Source organism: Pelodiscus sinensis, chromosome 3 (assembly GCF_049634645.1).
Source record: "Pelodiscus sinensis isolate JC-2024 chromosome 3, ASM4963464v1, whole genome shotgun sequence".
Classification (NCBI taxonomy): Eukaryota; Metazoa; Chordata; order Testudines; family Trionychidae; genus Pelodiscus; species Pelodiscus sinensis.
In genome coordinates, this window is record NC_134713.1 from 155,988,398 (window position 1) to 156,002,140 (window position 13,743).

Below are 13,743 nucleotides of genomic sequence, written 5' to 3' on the forward strand. Positions count from 1 at the left end.
TTTGGGATCCCCTGTTGGTAGTTAGGGCCCATTTTACAAGAGCCTAAGGTGCATCTGCTGCTTTTTAATGTCTCGGTTTTAGAAATTTGTAAGGCACATGGGCATCTGTCCATACCCCCATGAACAGGCAACTAGAGAAGATGTAGCCTTTGATAAAGTAGTGCCTAGATCTGTCTTTATGCAAAACTTTGAAAAACAGTTCACAAATGGAGGTGCCTATCAATATCCATAAGCAGGAGATGTATGTGGACAAATTAGGTCACTCACTTTATAGTAACTGATGAGTTGTCTATATGTAATAAAAAGTAGTTATTAATGGTTCACAATCATGCTGAAAGGGTATGTAGTCCCCTTTCTAAAGGTGCCTCTGACTTTTTCTGGGAGACTCCTGTGTGCTGCAATCTAGCCCTAAAGACTACAACTCCCATGAGTCCTTGAGGAAACTAGGGGAAGCAGGGCTTGTCCAGTCTGAGGCTCTCCATTTTTGGGAGTGGGGAGCCAGGCTGCTGTGGAGGAGCCTTATATCCTGTCCAGGACCTGTTGTGTTGCAGCTACAGCCTCGGATTGAAAGCCTGCAGTGCTTACATCTAGCAGGCTGCTGCAGAGGCTATTGATTGCCCTAGAGGGGAAAGACACTGCCTGTGGCTGAAAAGGACTACACAAAAACCAGCACACAGAAGGAGACTGTAAGTAAATGGGCTCTTTGGGAAAGAGCTGCCTGGGACAGCCCTCAGAGATATAGACTGACTCTGGGTCCAAAGAGGCAATGTGTCCACCCCAGTGAACCAGAGCTGCTGGCATTTGGTGGAGCCTGCTCCAGTGGCAGAGGGGTTTTGTAGCTGGCTGCTCAGCTTGGACCAACACACACACAACCTGCACAGTGCTGTATCCACACAAGCTGCATACCTTGAAGCGCGCCTACACAAGCGAGTGTCTGGGACTCTGAATCCAGAGTAGTGCACATTCTGGGGTGGGATAAATGGTGGCAGTGCAAATGCCAGCTAGATAAGTTCCTATTACTTCTGTGTACTTTAATCGCATTTATTCAGTGTTAATCTGTTAAACCCTGCTTCTTTAAGTTAAGTAAAGGTGTGTTCATTCTAATGTAATCTATTAGGTGTATGTTATTTATATTTGTTGTCCTGGAGTTAGATCCAGATTATTGCTGGAATAATTTTATTCCTGGAGGCTCCTAAAGCACACCATTAAGTGTGTACAGGGCCAGCCAGATGGAGGCACTGCCATTGTATATTCTTTATGAGCAAGGGACTGCAGCAAGAGGGTGGACAGTGAATCCCCAACTAAACAACATTACTACTGGGGGACTCAGGAGCTCCTTTTTATGTTAAAACCATCAGGTGCCGAGACACATCTGTGAGTGTGACTTGCCCCCGAGTAACCCAGGGATGAAAAAGAGGATTACAGGTATAACAAATGCGATTCCACAAGGGTCTGTTTTGGGACTGGTTCTGTTCAATATCTTCGTCAACAGTTTAGGTATTGGCATAGAGAGTATGGTTATTAAGTTCGCAGATGATACCAAGATGGGATGGGTTTCAAGTGCTCTGGAGAATAGGGTCAAAATTCAAATGATATGGACAAACTAGAGAAATGGTCTGAGGTAAACAGGATAAAATTTAATAAGGAGAATGGCAAAGTACTCTACTTAGGAAGGAACCATCAGTTTCACGCACACAGAATGAGAAATGATTGTCCAGGAAGGAGTACTGCAGAAAAGGACCTAGGGGTCCTAGTGGACCACAAGTTAAACATGAGTCAACAGTGTGTCACTGTTGCAAAAAACCAAACCTGATTCTGGGATGCATTAACAGGAATGTTGTGAGCAAGACATGAGAAGTCATTCTTCTGCTCTACTCTGCACTGATTAGGCCTCAATTGGGGTATTGTGTCCAGATCTGGGCACCACAATTCAAGAAAGACATGGATAAATTGGAGAAGGTCCAGAGAAGAGCAACAAAAATGATTAAAGATCTAGAAAACATGACCTATGAGGGAAGATTGAAAGAACTGGGCTTGTTTAATTTGGAAAAGAGAAAACTGAGAAGGGATAAGATAGGGTATTACAAGAAGGAAGGAGAAAAATTGTTCTCCTTGGACTCTGATGATTCTCCTTGGACTCTGACAAAAAGCAATGGGCTTAAATTGCAGTTAGGGAGGTTTAGGTTGGAGATTGGGAAAAACTTCCTAACTGTCAGGGTGGTTAAACATTGGAATAAATTGCCTAGGGGAATTGTGGAATCTCCATCACATATCTAAGAGCAGGTTGGATAGACATCTATTGAGGATGATATAGACAGTGTTTGGTCCTGCCGTGAAGGCAGAGGACTAGACTTGATGACCTCTTGAGGTCCCTTCCAGTTCTAGGATTCTATGATGCTGTGTATTCCATGACCTGTCCTCCTTTCCCACAATTCAAAGTCCATATAAAATTTTGGCTGGTGAAGGATCTCAGTGGCAGTTGGTCTATCCTGTCCCTTTGTCAGGGGTGGAGAACCCCCATTCCTTGCCTTAGCTTGCCTGGATCTGGTCCCCGAGGCTCGAAGCTATCCTACCAGCATTGGGGAGCCCACACTGGTGCTCCAGTCCCGCAGTCTCCCTGTGGTCCAACTCACAGGGTTGGAGCACTAGCACTAGGTGTTTGCTTCAGGGTGGGAGAAGCTCTGAGCCTCACAGGCTAGAGTCATACAAGCTGGGGAAGTATCCAACTCATGGGCTTTTCCTGGCGGGGAGGAGAATGTGGCTCTACATGCGGGCCCCCCCCGGGCTATAATCACAGCCAATAGGAGAAGCAGGGGGCAATGCCTGTGAACAGCGGGGGACAGAAAGCCATATATGTCTCTGGGGAGCTGCACCAGATAAGCACAGCCTGCTCCTGCAAGGCTGGCCTTAAGCCGATTTGACTGAATCAGGCCCCATGCCCCTGAACCCAGAAGTGCTGGCAAGTTACAGAGCCGGGGGCCCTGCTCCAGCAATATGTGGAGCTGGGTCTCTCACCCGGTTCTGCATGGAGCAGGCCCTGGACCCCCCGCCTCTCCCACCGGTCTCCCCATGCGTCCTCCCACCCCACCCCCACAGCGTCTTCCTTGGCCCCAGACCATCCCTGCTGTGCGCAGCTCAGCGCGGCTCCCCCTAGCTGGCTGCTGCTGCTGCCATGTGCATTACAGGTGGGCGGGGAGGACGCCCGGGCATGACGTGAAGTCATGGCCCAGGATTTTAAAACTCCTCGGAGGCACATTGCAGGGCTGCCTCCAGGTTTGGACTCCAGGGCCTGAGCACAGACTCCAGCCCCACAACATGGAAGGCAGAAGGTAGGGAAGGGGCGGGGGAGGAGGGGTAGGGGGAGCAAAAGAAGGGGGGGAAGGGGCTTTGGCAGAAGGAAAGAGGGAGGGAGAGGGGAAGATGCTTGGGCAGAGGGGCTTGGGGGGAGGGGGAAGAAAGGAGAAGGCATCAAGAGACAGATTGGAGGAGAGACAAATGCCAGGGGGCCAAGTGCAGGAAAAGGGCAGGAGGGGAAGTGTCAGTGGGAGGGGGGACAGGGTGATGCTGGGAAAGGAGAGGAGAGGGGAAGGGCATTGGGGGCTACAGGGGAAGGGGGAGGTGCTGGGAGAAGGCTTGAAAGAAGGGGTGGGCTTGAAAAAGGTGGGGATGGAACAAGTCATGTGTGAGGGCACAGAGGGGCAGGAGGGGAACAGGGCAGAGAGTGGTGAGGGGGTGGGCATCAGGAAAAAGAGGGCAAAGGGGGCAGGGGCAGTAAGGGAAGGGGGAGGTACCAGGAGGGTGCAGGGCTAAGGGAAGGTGCAGGTGCCAGGGGATTCTGCGATGAAGCAGAAGGGCAAACATCTGCAGGGGAGGGACCAGCACCAGAGGAGAGAGGCAAGGTGTGTAGAGGGAGGTGTTAGAAGAAGGGATGAGGAGGGGTAGATCACATGATCAGAATGGGGCTACTGGAGGAGTGGGTACGGGGGGCAAGAATGGCTGGTGGAGGGGGGCAGGTCTCAGGAGGGCTGAGGGCAGTGAGAAGGGCAGGAGTCAGGACAGCAGAGGAGGGTGAGGAGTTGGGAGGCAGCAGGCACCAGGGGAGATAAAAGGTAAAGGTTTATAAAATGTTTATTAATAACTTGGTATGCTGCCCACGGCCAGTTTGTTTGTGCCCAGCAGTGCAGTTTGGGTTTATGTGGGGATCAACACGTGGCCAGCAAATGGGAGCCAAAACAAAAAAGTAGTCAGTGTAATGATCTTCTGTTGATATGTGTTTTAGTAGTTACATTCTTGGACTGTCATTGCTCATGAAAAGTGCTGTCACATGAGTAGAAATTGGGTAAATATTGCATTTTATTAATATCAGCAGAACTGACTTAAATGGGGCCTGTGTGTTGTGTAGTCTTGCCTTAATCTTTGTATTCATGCCTGTCAGTGTGAGAGAAGCTATTTGTATGTATTTACTTGCGTATGGAACCACACTAAAGTTGAGGCCCTCAGCATGTTCTGTAAGTATCAGTGTGGCCTCTGGGGCTTCCAAGGTTGAGTTGCCCTAGCTCATCCCTGACAGGTGTCTGTCTAACCTGGTCTTAAATATCTCCAGTGATGGAGATTCCACAATCTCCCTAGGCAATTTATTTCAGTGTTGAACCACCCTGATAGGCAGGAAGTTTTTCCTAATGTCCAACCTAAACCTCCCTTGCAGGAGGAATAACGGTAGTTTGATTTAGGAGCTTTAATTCGAACTATCTAGTCCATGCTGTGTGTAGCCGCGGGCAGGTAGTTCGAACTACAGGACATTTAAAAATGGCAGCGCCCGGGAACATGCAAATAAAGCCTGGGATATTTAAATCCCAGGCTTCATTTGCAAGTTTGAATGCCTACATTAACCACCCTAGTTCAAACTAGGGTGGCAGTGTAGACATACCCTTAGATACTTGAAAGCTGCTCTCATGTCCATTTTCGGTCTTCTCTTTTCCAAGGTAAACAAGGCCAATTTCTTCAGGCTTGCCTCATGTCTCATGTTCTCTAGACCTTTCATCATTTGTGTTGATCTTCTCTGGACTTTCTCCAGTTTTTCCACGTTTCCTGAAATGTGGCGCCCAGAACTGGACATGATACTCTAGCTGGGGCCTAGGATAGATGGCTCATTCCCTGCCTAGGGTATGTGAGACTGGGCGGGTTAATTTCCAATCCTCCTGTTTATTCTTTTCCTAAGCCAGGAGGGCACAGTAGTTCTGATGGAGGCTCTGCAGGAAGGCAGCCCACACTGCCCCCTGCCTGAAACCTTGTGCATGTGTTAAACAGATGTCCAGCCCACCCTAGAGGTGACTGCATTTCAGCATGCCTGAAGCAACACTGCACCAGCAATGGACAGGAGAATGGCTCCCGGGCATGGCTTGCTCATGACTGCTTCAGTCCCGTTGATGGGCCTCAGCCTCTTTTCTTCCACTCCTCCACTTTGCAATGGGGCTGTAGACTCTAGGGGAGAGGGGTAGAGGCAGGCAGAAGTGTCTCCCTGCAGCAGATATAGACATGTCTCTGTATTAATCATTCTCTCATTGAAGTTTTTAGCTTTGTAGTAAGTCCTTTTACGTGGAAACTTTGTATTATGTCTTGGTAGAATGGTCCCTAGGACAAGTGAGGCAGAGACTGTCCCTGTGGGGTGAATAAGGTGGGAATGGATAAGGCGGAAGGTGAGCACCTCTGGGCAGTTGCAAAGGTTGGAGAGGGGATGGAAGCCAGATCCAAGATCAATGAGCCCTGGGAAGTGGGCCCATTGAAAGGAGACTGGACCTGTGGATGCCTTGGGGGTCTGAAGCATGGGCCTGCTTTGGGAAGCCCCCTCTTTGAAGGTGAATGTGGCAGCATTGAGACATTACCCAGAAGCAGGCGCCACAGACACTAACTGCAGATTCATGGGACGGCTCTCACAAATCTTGCACATGCATAAGATGATATATCTGCGGGGGGGGGGGGGGGTGGACAGTGGTATATTGAGGGGACCGGAGGGGTCCGTTGCCCCTGGGAGAAAAATAATATAAAATTTAGTTAAAAATAGATGTCACTTTTTAAAAGGAATACCATATCTCCTGCATTTTGTCTATTTTTGTCTCTTTAGGCCCCCAGTTAACATTTTCAAAAGCACTTGAGTGACTAAAGTCATTTTTGAAAATTGGACTTCGAAATCTAAGCTCAGATTTTCAGAGGTAATTAAGCTCCTAAAGAGACAGTTGCCAACTCGGATCTTCAAAGATATCTATCTGATCTTTACACACCTTTGAAAATCTGGTCATAAGTGTCCTAGTCAGTTCTGAACGTGAGATGTAGGAGCCCAGTCCTAATTCCTTCAGGCTTTTTTTTTTTTTTTTTTTTTTTAATTTGAACATTATCTACACTAATTCCCCTCCTTTCTCTTTCACTATCCAATAAATGCATGGATCAAAATTATAGGTACTTTGTGAATATGCTGACTGACTTGAGAGTGGAAAGATTTCATATTGTCATGTATGATTCCTGGTAACCCATCTAAAATATGAAAAACTAGGTTGATACCTGTTCATATCAGGAGCTGTTGAATTCAGTTCACCATTTGCAGTATCTCATTAGGATGTTTAGTGGAGAAGATATATTTTTTTTAAATTTATACTGTGGGCAAAGCATGGGTTCACAAGAATTCCTCCATTGTTTTACTATGAGTCTCAAAACTTTTGGTGTTTTTCTAAAAGCCTGGAGTCAATTGATTATGTAGGAATCTCAGCTTTCATTTAAAAAAGTTCTCTATACTTCTGGGCCTTATAGCTAAGGAGGAAAGCTTTAAAATGTGAACCCTAAATACTCAAGAAACAAAAGGCCAATAAAAATCCAACATGTTTTATTTTTAAAAAAATCTTATGATTTGTAGACCATTCTCATAACTTTGTGTAGGTGTTCCTTGTGATTTTTGGGTTGGCAATACTGCTCCTTGATTGGTGAATTTAGAGGTCTTTCCCTTCAGGTTCCCTTTCCACCCTCCTTTTTTGTCACAGGTCCTCAGAGAATCATAGAGACAATGGAGAGTAGGGTGAGTCCATGACTATGGTTAATGACTGATCAGGGTGACTAACTATTATCAGGCTGTGGTCTGAATGAGCTATCTACTGCAATCTGTTAATCAACTGTAGGAAAAGGCTTCACAAGCAGATCTTATTTATATAGACAACCTACTTTGCCACAGAGATCAGTAGACACACTTGCTGTGTCAAGGTGATCAATTTTGGCTCTTTTGGGTTGAAATTCACTTAAGACTTAGAGCCGGGAGAATGAAATGTTGTTATCCATATTGTATGATTAAAAGGTAAAAGACCTAAACTTAATATGACCTGTCTTAGGGTCTACCATAACTTGAACACTAAGCAGACGATAGTGTGTCACAGCTAACTGAAAGTCACAGAAGATGGAAATAGGTTTTATTTCTGGTGGTGTAGAGTCTATTTGGGAGTCCTGAATTATATCTGACGCTTTACATCTAGTACTTAAAGGCAGAGCTGACTAGAATCAGTTGAGAGTCCTTGTCTCAGTGATCGCTTAAGCAAAAATCATTGATAAAATCTTGTGTAGACTGGATCACTAAGGACTGGAATTTGACCACACAACTGACACTTTCTTAACAAAGACTCCATTTTTTCTATTTAAAAAGTAAATCAATGTAACAGAAAACTGCAATACGCTCTGGTAACTTTTTAAAAATCAAACTTTAAACTTTATTGAAAAAATTGGATAGTTTGCAATTGAAAATATTTGACCTACGCTTTAGGCAACTCATTTAATTTTGTGTAAAATTTTGCATGATAAAGGATCTTTTTTTTTAAATGTTCAACTATATTGATATACATTTTGATCAGATCTACTTCTGATGTGATATTTGTGTGTGGGTGTGGTTTGTTGTGTGGGTGGGTTTTTTTTGTTTGTTTTTGTTCACCAAAAAATCCTGGGTGGTGGGGCCCTGCCAAAACGGTTTGAATTGGGCCCCGCACTTCCTAAAGCCGGCTCTGCGCTCCTGCACATAACTTCCCACCCGACCCACTACCCCAACCTCCTCCTGCACCTTACCTCCCACTCCTGAACTCATCCCCCAAGTCCCTCTGCACTTTTGACCCCTTTCCCCACTTCTGACCCCCCTCCCCATCCCCAGTACACTCCTGCACCCTACCTCCCACCCAGACTCCCTACCTTCCTCCAGATCCCCCACCCCAGCACAGTCCTGCACCCCTAGACCATGTATTCCCACTTCGCTCCTGACCCCCCTTCCTCAATTCCCCTTCTGACCCTCTTCCCCAATTTCCATCCCTTTCTGCCCAGCTCTCCCCCTCCTGCTCCTATACCCTACCACCCTCTGATAGTCCTCAATCACCAACTCCCTCCTGCATCCTCCCTCCCGCCCAGACCTTACACTCCAAGCCTGCTTCTTAGCAGCTCCCTCCCATACACTGAACTCATTTTTTGCTGTACCCCAGAGTCTAGGGGACACCACCAAATCTATTAGGCTAGGTCCTAGGGTTTGGCACAGAGGGCTTCTGAATTGGGGGCCACACTGGTGAGAGTGTTGGTTGGTTTGTTTTGTTTTTGTGCATCTCACTTTTGTGCGTCTGACTGATTTTCCTTTGGACCCGAGAAAGATTCCCCACCCCTGCTTTATGTCCTCTGGGAAGGTGAGGCAGGATGGGTGTATTCAGTGAGCATGTGTGGACTGTAGCAAATTTCTAGGAAGAAAAAAATACCATGAATGTCATAGGTATTGAAAGCACAGCTTGAACAACATCAGTTACTATCAGTTAACTTCTTTTTTTCTTCCATTTTGCTCTAACCATTATATGTTTCTGTCACACACAAATTCACTCCCTGTTTAAATTTCTTTACTGATTATGGATTTCTTGTATTCAACTCACTGTCCTCACAGCCCTGCATTGAATTTAAATTCATTGTCTTCACATTTCATGCTTTATGTAACTCTACCCTTGTCTACATTGCACTTTTCTGTCATCTCGAACTATTCTTTCATGTAGGGGCTTGCACTCTGAGGGTATGTCTAGATTACAGGCTTTTGTCGACAGAAGTTCTGTCGACAAATACTGTTGACAAAGCTTCTGTCGACAAAGAGCATCTAGACTACATCCAGTTCTGTCGACAAAGCAAGTTGCTTTGTCGACATGACAGTGTAGACGAAAAGGACAGTGTAGATTCAATAATCATAGAATCATAGAATAATAGGACTGGAAGGGACCTCGAGAGGTCATCGAGTCCAATCCCCCGCCCTCAAGGCAGGACCAAGCTCCATCTACACCATCCCTGACAGATGTCTATCTAACCTGTTCTTAAATATCTCCAGAGAGGGAGATTCCACCACCTCCCTTGGCAATTTATTCCAATATTTGACCATCCTGACAGTTAGGAATTTTTTCCTAATGTCCAATCTAAACCTCCCCTGCTGCAGTTTAAGCCCATTACTCCTTGTCCTGTCCTCAGAAACCAAGAGGAACAAATTTTCTCCTTCCTCCTTGTGACACCCTTTTAGATATTTGAAAACCGCTATCATGTCCCCCCTTAATCTTCTTTTTTCCAAACTAAACAAGCCCAGTTCATGAAGCCTGGCTTCATAGGTCATGTTCTCTAGACCTTTAATCATTCTTGTCGCTCTTCTCTGTACCCTTTCCAATTTCTCCACATCTTTCTTGAAATGTGGCGCCCAGAACTGGACACAGTACTCCAGCTGAGGCCTAACTAGTGCAGAGTAGAGCGGCAGAATGACTTCATGAGTTTTGCTTACAACACACCTGTTGATACAACCTAGAATCATATTTGCTTTTTTTGCAACAGCATCACACTGTTGACTCATATTCAACTTGTGGTCCACTATGACCCCTAGATCCCTTTCTGCCATGCTCCTTCCTAGACAGTAGCTTCCCATCTTGTATGTATGGAACTGATTGTTCCTTCCTAAGTGGAGCACTTTGCATTTCTCTTTATTAAACCTCATCCTGTTTACCTCTGACCATTTCTCTAACTTGCTAAGGTCATTTTGAATTATGTCCCTATCCTCCAAAGAAGTCGCAACCCCACCCAGTTTGGTATCATCTGCAAACTTAATAAGCGTACTCTCTATCCCAATATCTACATCATTGATGAAGACATTGAACAGTACGGGTCCCAAAACAGACCCTTGAGGAACTCCACTTGTTATCCCTTTCCAGCAGGATTTAGAACCGTTAACAACAACTCTCTGACTACGGTTATCCAGCCAATTATGCACCCACCTTATCGTGGCCCTATCTAAGTTATATTTGCCTAGTTTATCAATAAGAATATCATGCGAGACCGTATCAAATGCCTTACTAAAGTCTAGGTATATGACATCCACCGCTTCTCCCTTATCCACAAGGCTCGTTATCTTATCAAAGAAAGCTATCAGATTAGTTTGGCATGACTTGTTCTTCACAAACCCATGCTGGCTATTCCCTATCACTTTATTACCTTCCAAGTGTTTGCATATGATTTCCTTAATTACCTGCTCCATTATCTTCCCTGGGACAGACGTTAAACTGACCGGTCTATAGTTTCCTGGGTTGTTCTTATTCCCCTTTTTATAGATGGGCACAATATTTGCCCTTTTCCAGTCTTCTGGAATCTCCCCTGTCTGCCATGATTTTTCAAAGATCATAGCTAAAGGCTCAGGTACCTCCTCTATCAGCTCCTTGAGTATCCTGGGATACATTTCATCAGGACCTGGTGACTTGCTGACATCTAACTTTCCTAAGTGATTTTTAACTTGTTCTTTGTGTATCCTATCTTCTAAACTTACCCTCTCTCTGCTTGTATTCACTACGTTAGGCACACCTCCAGACTTCTCGGTGAATACCGAAACAAAGAAGTCATTGAGCATCTCCGCCATTTCCAAGTTTCCTGTTACTGCTTCTCCCTCCTCACTAAGCAGTGGGCCTACCCTGTCCTTGGTCTTCCTCTTGCTTTTAATGTATTTATAAAAGGTCTTCTTGTTTCCCTTTATGCCTGTAGCTAGTTTGATCTCATTTTGTCCCTTTGCCTTTCTAATCTTGCCCCTGCATTCCCGTGTTGCTTGCCTATATTCATCCTTTGTTAGTTGTCCTAGTTTCCATTTTTTATATGACTCCTTTTTTTATTTTGAGACCGTGCAAGATCTCCTTGTTAAGCCAAGCTGGTCTTTTGCCATATTTTCTATCTTTCCTACACAGCGGAATTGTTTGCTTTTGGGCCCTTAACAACGTCCCTTTGAAATACTTCCAACTCTCCTCAGTTGTTTTTCCCTTCAGTCTTGCTTCCCATGGGACCTTACCTACAAGTTCTCTGAGCTTATCAAAATCTGCCTTCCTGAAATCCATTACCTCAATTGTGCTGGTCTCCCTTCTACCTTTCCTTAAGATCATGAACTCTATTATTTCGTGATCACTGTCCCCTATACTGTCTTCCACTTTCAAGTTCTCAACTAGTTCCTCCCTATTTGTTAAAACCAAATCCAGAACAGCTTCTCCTCTGGTAGCTTTTTCAACCTTCTGAAACAGAAAGTTGTCTCCAATGCAGTCCAGAAACTTATTGGATAGCCTGTGCCTCGCTGTGTTAGTTTCCCAACATATGTCTGGATAGTTGAAGTCCCCCATCACCACCAAATCTTGGGCTTTGGATAGTTTTGTTAATTGTTTAAAAAAGGCCTCATCCACCTCTTCCACCTGGCTAGGTGGCCTGTAGTAGACTCCTAGCATGATATCACCCTCGTTTTTTACCCCTTTTAGCTTAACCCAGAGACTCTCTACACAGCTATCTCCTACGTTCATCTCCACTTCAGTCCAAGTGTGTACATTTTTAATATACAAAGCAACCCCTCCTCCCTTTTTTCCCTGTCTGTCCTTCCTGAGCAAGCCGTACCCTTCCATACCAACATTCCAATCATGCGTCCCATCCCACCAGGTTTCTGTAATACCAATGATATCATAGTTGTATTTATTGGTTAGCAATTCCAGTTCTTCCTGCTTATTACCCATACTTCTCGCATTTGTATATAGGCATCTAAGATACTGATTTGATCTTGCCTCCCTGTTGTGCCCTGACCCTCCTTTCTCCTTGCCATTATAGGCTGTAGTCCCCCCCATTTCCCACCCATCTCCCAGTCCCGCACATGCAGCACTTACCTGTGGGCTTTGCTCACCTGCCCCCGACAAACCTAGTTTAAAGCCCTCCTCACAAGGTTAGCCAGTCTGTGTCCAAACAAGGCCTTCCCGCTCATGGAAAGGTGAACTCCATCTCCGCCAAGCAGTCCTTCCTGGAAGAGCACCCCGTGATCAAGGAAGCCGAATCCCTCCTGGCGACACCATCGTCGCAGCCAGGCATTCACCTCCAGGATGCACCTCTCTCTGCCCGGGCCCCTACCTTTGACAGGAAGGATAGAAGAGAATACCACCTGCGCTCCAAACTCCTTCACCAGTACTCCCAAAGCCCTGTAGTCACACTTGATCCGCTCAGTGTCACACCTGGCAGTATCATTTGTGCCCACGTGGATGAGTAGCATGGGGTAGTAGTCAGAGGGCCGGATAATCCTCGACAATGCCTCCGTAACATCTCGGATACGGGCCTCTGGCAGACAGCATACCTCTCGAGATGAGCTGTCAGGGCGACAGATGGGTGCCTCCGTTCCCCTCAGAAGAGAGTCTCCAACCACCACTACCCTACGTTTCCTCCTCGCAGTGGTGTCAGGAGACTGCTCAACCTTGGTGGTGCAAGGCCTGTTCTCCTCCACTGTGGTGGGTGACTCCTTGTCTCCTGCTGAAAGTAAAGTGTAACGGTTATGTAACACAGTGGGAGGGTTAGGAGCAGGGGTGGAACACTGCCTGCTGCCGGAAGTAACCAGCTGCCAGTGCTCACCCTCCACCACTGCCTCCTCCATAAGTGGCTGGTCAACAGTCCCACATCCTAGGACAGCGACCTCCGTGGACTCCACAGGAATACTGTCCAGGAATTCCTCATGGCTTCGAATGCTCCTCAGCCTGGCCACCTCCTCCTGTAGCTCTCCCACCTGCTGCCTGAGAGATTCCACCAGCAGGCACCTTTCACAACGGTTGTCTCCCCCAGCCTGGAGATCACTCAGTGGGAATTGCAAGCCACAAATACAGCAAGACCACACCAGGACCTGAACTCAGCGGCAGAACTCAGCGGCAATGTAGACGCAGGTATAGTTTTGTCGACAAAACTGTAGTCTGTAGTCTAGACACACCCTGACAGTTGTTCTTTCTCTTGTATTCCTTTTTCATTTGGGGGCTTAGTGTTCTCTTGGAGGATGGGTTAGAGTGACAAATGAGCTCGTGTCTAACTGCTAGGTTCTCTTTCACTGCTCATGATATTCATTCGTTACTTTAGGTGGACAGATCTCGCACATATTCTTTGGATGAGTTTTGTGAGGAGCAGTATCAACAGAATAAAGAAGCACTTCATCAGCTACAGGCTTTCAGAGAGAAAGTCATTAAGGCCATTCAAAGTACTTTTTTAAAGGTAATAACTGAAGATCTTTTGCTATTTTTACTTTTCTGGTTTTATCCTGATTTTTTTCCTATTCAATTTCTATTAAAAAACTATTAGGCATGTGCAATATTAGAAGAGAAGGTACCTCTGTATGCAAACAAAAAATTAAACAGAAGCGTTACTTAAAAATGCAGAAAAATAGTTTAAAAAAGTGGACTGTTA

The 13,743-nt window shown here is 45.9% G+C and overlaps 1 protein-coding gene across 4 annotated transcripts in view; it reads left to right on the plus strand.

Annotated features, from left to right (window-relative positions):
• Positions 1-13,743, plus strand: part of DNAH14 (dynein axonemal heavy chain 14) — a 599,282-nt gene that overhangs the window by 125,128 nt on the left and 460,411 nt on the right. For all 4 annotated transcript variants that reach the window (XM_075925276.1, XM_075925277.1, XM_075925279.1 and 1 more), the window contains one exon: positions 13,420-13,551. In XM_075925276.1, coding sequence (XP_075781391.1) covers positions 13,420-13,551 — 132 coding nt within the window. The remainder of the gene's footprint in view (positions 1-13,419; positions 13,552-13,743) is intronic.